We start from the raw sequence: 7,417 nt of genomic DNA, 5'->3' as shown, positions 1-7,417 counted from the left end.
GGCAGCGCAATAAAAGCTAAGATTCTACAGAAACAGTACTTTCTGACTGAAAAACTGATGTCATTAATCGCTCCAGGAAAATAAACGTTCATTCAAATTCAAAATGAAAATATCAAGCAGCAAAACTGGAAACTAAAGTTAAACAATCATACGCTAAAATGCAGCAGTGCAAAAACAGCTTTATATTCACTAACACGGAGCTCAGTCCACCTTAAACATACTTTCACCAGTGCTCAGTCCACCTTAAATCCATTAACACCAGAGCTCAGTCCACCTTAAACCCATTAACACCAGTGCTCAGTCCACCTTAAACCCATTAACACCAGTGCTCAGTCCACCTTAAAGTCACTAACAGCATGTATATTGGAAACAATGTGACCTCTTGGGTCTTTTCGGTCACGACGCAGCCTCCTGTGATTCGTCAGGTTCCTGTCATGTGACCTCCAGCCTCAGATACCAGAGTAGAAACAACATGGAGAATCAAAGTGTTACTAACGAACTTACGTGAGGAGACCAGATGTGATTCAACAGTCTGTTCACACCGGCACACACACACTCAGAGGTCATGAGAGGTCATGTGATCTCTGTTTTCAGGTGTTTTAGTGGATGAGGATTAAAACGTAACTGATTTTAAAAACCAGAGACAGAACAGCAGATGGAACCGATTTTTATTCTATTGAATATGAGAACGACCCCAGAGGATCCAGTCGAGACGCAGGATCACACAATCCACTTGAGACCTCACAGAAACTCAGAGTCCACGTTCGGTCCCACCAGGCTTCTCAGAGACCAGCTGAGGACGCACACGGTTTGAAGATCTGTCTTCAAACCTCTTTTCTATGTTTGATCAAATTCTTGCTCAGGTATTTTTCTTCGAACCACAACACTTATCTGCACTTTGACCCCAGTTACATCTTAACAATCCCTCTTCTGGATTCATAATTTAATCAAACACAACTTTATCTTTTATTTGAATCAAAAACCTGAAAACTAAATCACAAAGAGCGATTCTCACATTCACGTCCCAGTTTGAATCAGATCAAGTGGTTCAGTCGATGTGTTTGTTAAAACCTGTGAAAACATTTAACAGTCACGTGACCTTAATTTGAACATTTAATAAATAACCAGTTCATATATTGATATTTTGTTTTCATCTCAAGTCTAATGAAAATGTCCATCCTTGTTGTCGACCAATCACAGACGAGTTTCCCGACTCTTCGCTCACTGTCCAGTCACGTTCAATCTTCTTCCTGTTGTCTCTCTATCCTATCCGGGTGGCGCCGGCCTCCTCCACTGGCCCCTCCCTCTTGGTTTCCAGGCCCACCTCGGTGTAGGCGACCTCCGGAGAAGCCTCCTGTGGATCCTCCACCTGGACCTGGGCCTCGGGGTCGGCCTCTGCTCCCTCCTGCCCCTCAGCCACCGCCCTCTCCTTCTTCAGCTTGATGCGGAAGGTCTCTTTGTTCGGAGCCTTCTTGGCGATGTTCTCCTTCAGCCGCTCGCCGGACTGCTTCAGCCGCTCGCCGGCCTGGTGCATCTTCTCCCGGCGCTCGGGCGGCATGACCTTCTCGCCCAGGTTGTGGAACCTGGTGCCCAGGTTGTCTTTAGTTTTGTTCATCTTCTCCTTGGAGAAGGCGGCCTTCAGGGACTCTGTGCTCTTCACCACAGACTTCTTGAGGCGAGCAGCTCGTGAGGAGTCCGTCTCCTCCACGCTCAGGTACTCTTCATCAGAGGACAGGTCCGCGGGGACGTCGTAGAAGTCCGGCTCAATCTCCAGCCCATCCAGGCCGAGTCCTTTAGGAGACTTAGTGACGGCCACTGATGGGACCTCTGTCTCCCCCTACAGAGAGGAAAGAGAAAGGACAAGTTTAGTATCTCTGGTCCCCCGGTGGAAGATCTGATTCGAACCATCATCAATCCTGGGAAATCACGACCTCAGAATGAGAGAAACAAGAGAGGCAGTAATGAGACACTTTATATTGAAGTGCATGTCAACGTGTGGGACAGTGGTCCGATGCTCAGGGCTGCTTCAAGCTCACACAGGACTTTTGCATTGCTTTTTTTTCACAGTTTGCTTTCAGCATTTCAACTTCATAAAAAGTTTGTGGATTTGATGTTAGCACATCGTACGATCTCTAACATCCTCCTGCTTTGTGCTAAGCTCGGCTCAACACGTACTGGACCTTCAGAGATGAAACTGATTTCATCAACACAACAGAATGGTAAAACCCTTTCAAGCTGAGTTACCTGTGTCTTGTTGCTTATTTTGCATCTGATTTCTCTTTCAAGTTTCTCTGTGCAGCCGCTGATCAGTTAATGAAATCTGACCCTGTTTTGAATCACCCTGGACCTTTATCTGTGCTCGACACACAGAGAAGACAGTGATACCTCTCCTCTGTCTCTTCTGTGCATTGGTAATGAAGGACTGTGCTGCTCCTTCAGATGATGGACGCTCAGATACAAACATGATATTCCTCAGAGATGCTCAGTGGGACCTGACCTGAGGCCTCTTGGCTCAAACACACTTCATGAGATCAGGTTTTTTCTATTTTTACAGACGAGGAGTAACTGAGCCTGGTTGAGAGCAGCCACTGCTTTGTCTCGATGGAAATAACTGGACACGCACCAAGTTCATCAATCTGTATGTGTCCCAGTCTTGTTTTAGACATTTAGTGTTAGTTACAATCTTCTCTTTCTCTATAAAAAAATCATAATGTACTTGATTTAACCTTCAACGATGTTGCATTGTAGTTTTTTCTCCATTTCCTTCCAGACAGACGATGCTTTATGTTTAAATCAACCTCCACAGAAATGAGACATGTTGCAGAATGACAAACCTTTTTGTCTGTTATTAAATTTAAAAATGAAACACAATTTCATGTGACCTTGAATTGTTGAATTGTTGAATATATGTCATGAGCACGTTTACATAGACATAATCATTGTGGTTTTAATTTAGCTATTAATTTCCCCTCTTTCGTGTTTTTAAATCAAATTAAAATCTTTATTTTGTCTTTTTTTTTAAAAGCAGGATTGTCTCATGTCCCTGACGGCCAACAGAGAGACAGCAGCTCCTTTATGAACCGCCCCCCTCCTCCCATCATGCTCCACCTGCTGCGCCCTACAGGTGACTTTGGATGTGAAAGCTAATTAATCCTAATTAACCTGCGGCCAGCGGCAGCAATCACACTCATTAATCAGGAGCAGTGCTCAGAGTGCGTCCGGAGACTGGGACTGACACAGTGATTACACCGGTGGGGAATGTGGGTCAGTGCATGTGTTAACAACCTGGAGTGGTGGTGAAGCAGCTGGAGAGAGAGACGGGCAGGATGCTTAGAACAACGCAAACAACACAATCTAACACACAAAAGATCAACGTCTCTGCAGCCTACGCAGAGTTCGACCTGAGAACCTGGAGTCTTCACAGGTTTGTGTAAAGCGACGGATATGACGGGTAGCATGTCCAGGTATTATATTCAATATTAATATTAATATGAAGAGTTAAATGTTGGACCTGTGATGAATTTGAAAAGAAACGGAATAAAAAACAAAAATCTACATTCGTGGTCTGAACCTGGCTCAAACTGCCCCCTAGTGTTTCAGACTGTCTTTGCAGGGCCGATGTTCACGTAGAGGTAACATCATGATACATCAGGATATTTATATATATACAGTATATGAAAAAGTTAACACAATGACAACAGCCAGTCCCACTCTGCAGCCTGTTGGCAGTACTCATGAAGTCCTGTAATTGTGTGTTTGCCTGCAGACAGTTGAACTCATTGTTCAGCTTCCATCATCACAAACTGAAACCCATTAACTCCTCTGAGACGACACATTGTCCTCTAATGTCCAGTTCTGTGAACAACAGAGGAGGCAGCGCAGCTCCGGGTGAACACCAGCAGCCATTCATCTTTTTCTTATTACAGCCAACTGTCCCAGACGCTCATTATTCAGCCACTGGCGGCAAACGTCTCCATCAAGCCGCTTGTTGCTTCCTGTTAAATGACCGCAGCTGAAGCTCTATATTAGGAGATGAACACAGGCCTCAGAATAACCGACAGCAGATTATTCATGAGGAAACTCAACACGGCCACTGTCTCCTCTGCAGGAAGAGATATCCAGAGCAGCAGAGCCCGGAACCGGACTCGGATAAACCACAGAAATACAGAGTGTGTGGACCAGCAGACGGACGGTGGACAGACTGCAGCTGGGGACATGTACTGCAGATGTCTCACAGGAACATTTTGAGAGATGAATATCGTTAATCAATTAACATCATCCTCAGCCGTACCTCCGTGGAGCCCTTGAGGTCCCAGCAGGTGATGCTTTAGATAATTTACTAAAGATCATACAAGTCCCTAATGACTTCAGATTCACACAGACACTGGGATTGGACAGAACTTTTCTTTTCTGCTCTTGTACGGAATCAGCAGAATCATTAACATGTTCCCACAAAGAAAATGTTGTGTGTGAGCAAATTAATATCATGTACACTGAAGATCAATGTCAGGACTTTAGGCTCCATAGGACCTCTGTGTGTCCAGGATGTGGTTAGCTTAGCTTAGCACAATGACTAGAAGCAGGGGGAAACTGCTAGCCTACCCTAACCAGATAAAGACACCTTCCTACATCTCTGTCTGATTTACTTTCAGTAAAGGGTCAGAGGTCAAAACCCTGTTGGGAATAGATATGACAATACATTTTCATCATTATTATTAGTATTAAGTAACTAAATTAGCAGATTGAGACGGATTAGACAAAAGCTGAGGGACTTTTAAACCAGACTCTGGTCCAACCTCGTCCAAACAGCATGTGCTGAACCCCCTTAGTTTGGTCCTGACCCATCTGCTAACATGGAGGAGGAGGGTTTATGACCTATACTTCAGCCAGACACCAGGGGGCGCTCCAGATGATTTAGCTTCACTTTCGGGAGCCTCCATATCATTTACAGTTTAGGGTTCATGTAAATAAAACTGCTTAGAAATCCCAGAGTCCCTTTGTTTGTTTTACTTTATCTAGAAGATTATTTATGACATTATTTTGGAATTCAAAAGTGTCCTATTACACTCATTCATTTCACTTATTTCACTTCATGTATGTTTAGCTGCAGGCGTGTGAGGGGGCGGAGCTTGCAGTGTGTACGCTGGGATCCCAGAATAGGTCCCAGAGCGACAGCAGCTGTTGGCAGCTCATCGCTCTCCGGTGACTGTTCTGAAGGCCGCATGCTAACCAGTAGAGCGGCTGAATGAACAAGGGGAAACTTCAGTGAGATTTATCCTCGGCTGTGGTCATATTTAATAAATATGACCACAGCCTATTAATGTATCAATTAATCAATCTACAATTTTAACCTCGAATCAATTTGACGAATTCAGGGAACCTGTAACTAAAGTTGTGAAATGTAATTGGTTTAAATCCCTGAAAACTTGTATAATCAACGCAGAAATCCATCAATCCTGTGATTACATGTCCGGTGTGATTTTAAGGCACAAATCCTTTTATTGTGAGAATCAAGAATTCTAGAATGTGTTCAGTTGAATGACTTATTGCTGTGTCATTAAAATCACACTCCTGAACTTTCATCTGTTTCCTTTAATAAATAAACAAACCATTTCCTGACAACATCTAGATAAGAAGTGACTGAAAGGAGGAGAGGACGAGAAGCCCGGAGTGGAACCTCTGCTCCTTCACGTGGAAAGAGGTCAGGTGGTTTGGGCATCTAGACGCCTGCTGGGACACTTCCAACCGGGATAGACAAGCATTGAATGAATCTTCATGTAGGGTAAGGGTTAGGTGTCCTGAGGTCTTCAGGACACCAGTCTGCATGTCTCTGACTGAGGCTCAAAGCTGCAGCCTCAGTCACCATTAGAAGTTCACACAGAACCAGTCACTGACTCGCTGCCTCCAGACAAACATCCCACAGAACTCGGATTGAATACCATTACAAAGTCTGTCCATCACTTTAATGACAAGAGTCTCCTCAACTAGCCCAGCAGCCTCTCTGCTCTCTTAAAGGACGGATTACGTGTCTTTATTTGTCTTCTCTACGTGTGAGGACATCAGACCATCAGCAGCAGGGACATGGGGTTTCTACCGGCTCTCGATCAGTGACACATTGTTAACTAAACTCTGAAGTCGCCTTGTTTTCATGACTTTCACATGATTGACGCACTGGACGGAGACACGCCCTCTTATCGTGAAGACTTTTCTACAAAATGTGAGCATCATAGAGTCGAAGGAACTGAAACATCTCATCTCCTCACATTCCCACTCACGCCCTCACTGGTTCCACCGCCAGAATGAGTTGAGTCCCAGTTCATTGGAGTTAAGATCTGGAGATGGTTCCGTCTGAGGGACTGAATCTTCTTTAATTCTCATACTTAACTTAATTATGCTCCAGTTGCGATAAAAAAACATTTAAGAATTTGTTTTGAACATGAATCTTTCAAATGACAAATTGTGACAAAAGCTCTTTAATCTTGCTGTGAGAACATTTAACAGGTCGAGGGGTAAGTTCCTGATTATGCTACATAGCCACAGTTAGCATAAACAGCTGTTTGGATTTATTTACGGATCATGTTCTTCTTCATGGCGTCACGTCGTTCCTGCTTCATTTGTAGCTACGTCCACACGCCTCCCTGTGACCTCATCATCAACTCACCGACTAAAGAACTGAACCCAGAAATGTTCTATCTACAGAAGCAGAATCCAAACAGTTCAGACTCAAAACCTACAGATAGACTTCTGCTTCATGAATCACTTAAAGGGCCAGTGTCATTCTTCCTGTGAAGTTACTTAAACACCTTCAGACCCAGATCAGCTCACCTGATAGATCACGACCCGGAACTTGTTGCGGGTCAGCAGCTCGTCCTGCGTGGATTCAACCTTCTTCACGCGCACGTTTTGCTTCTCCACGCGCGCCCGCACCTCCTTGACGTTGGCGCTGACCTTGCGGGTCTTCTGCAGGAGCTTCTCCACCGTGCTGCTGGTGTCGGTGTGGTCCTTGGCCAGCTTCAGGACGTCGCCCTGGATGGTCTTGATGTTGCTCTCCAGGTCCAGCTGACGCTCCTCCATGCGCTGCTGGCAGGACTGGACGTTGTCGATGATGCCGGCCACGCGCTCCAGCAGCGACAGGATGGTGAGGGCGCTGATGGGGTTTCCGGCCTCATCCTCCACCCCGATGATCTCCAGCTTCTCCTGGACGCCCGCCGTGCGATACTTGTGCTGATCCATTGGAGGGTTTTGATGGTTTGTGCCTAAAAGCTTCAATCTCTTGGTTCCAGTTAGTTTGAAACGTGGTTCAGAGTGGCCGATGCGTGGTGTAGTTGGGGGGAGCAGGACCAGGACCGGTGGGGTTACCAGCAGAGAGACCGGAGAGAGGCAACACCCAACTGCTGTGACCAAACTGAGGTCTGGG

The 7,417-nt window shown here is 45.4% G+C and overlaps 1 protein-coding gene across 1 annotated transcript; it reads right to left on the bottom strand.

Annotated features, from left to right (window-relative positions):
* Window positions 1-1,261: 1,261 nt before the first annotated feature.
* Window positions 1,262-7,417, bottom strand: cavin4a (caveolae associated protein 4a). Its single transcript, XM_053438154.1, has 2 exons — window positions 6,826-7,417; window positions 1,262-1,837 (listed from the first exon to the last, which is right to left on the bottom strand). Exons 1-2 carry the CDS (start codon window positions 7,231-7,233, stop codon window positions 1,262-1,264), a joined length of 984 nt encoding a protein of 327 aa, XP_053294129.1. The 5' UTR covers window positions 7,234-7,417.

This window comes from Pleuronectes platessa, chromosome 13, assembly GCF_947347685.1.
Source record: "Pleuronectes platessa chromosome 13, fPlePla1.1, whole genome shotgun sequence".
Classification (NCBI taxonomy): Eukaryota; Metazoa; Chordata; class Actinopteri; order Pleuronectiformes; family Pleuronectidae; genus Pleuronectes; species Pleuronectes platessa.
Note: the sequence above shows the minus strand (reverse complement) of the source record. Positions and strands in the feature narration are given on the sequence as shown.

Bases quoted from the DNA above. Each gene is read 5' to 3' on its own strand.
- cavin4a (XM_053438154.1), bottom strand. From the start codon at position 7,233: ATGGATCAGCACAAGTATCGCACGGCGGGCGTCCAGGAGAAGCTGGAG. The intron at 1,838-6,825 runs GTGAGCTGATCT...TCCTCTCTGTAG, and splicing joins TCCGGGTCGTGATCTATCAG to GGGGAGACAGAGGTCCCATC.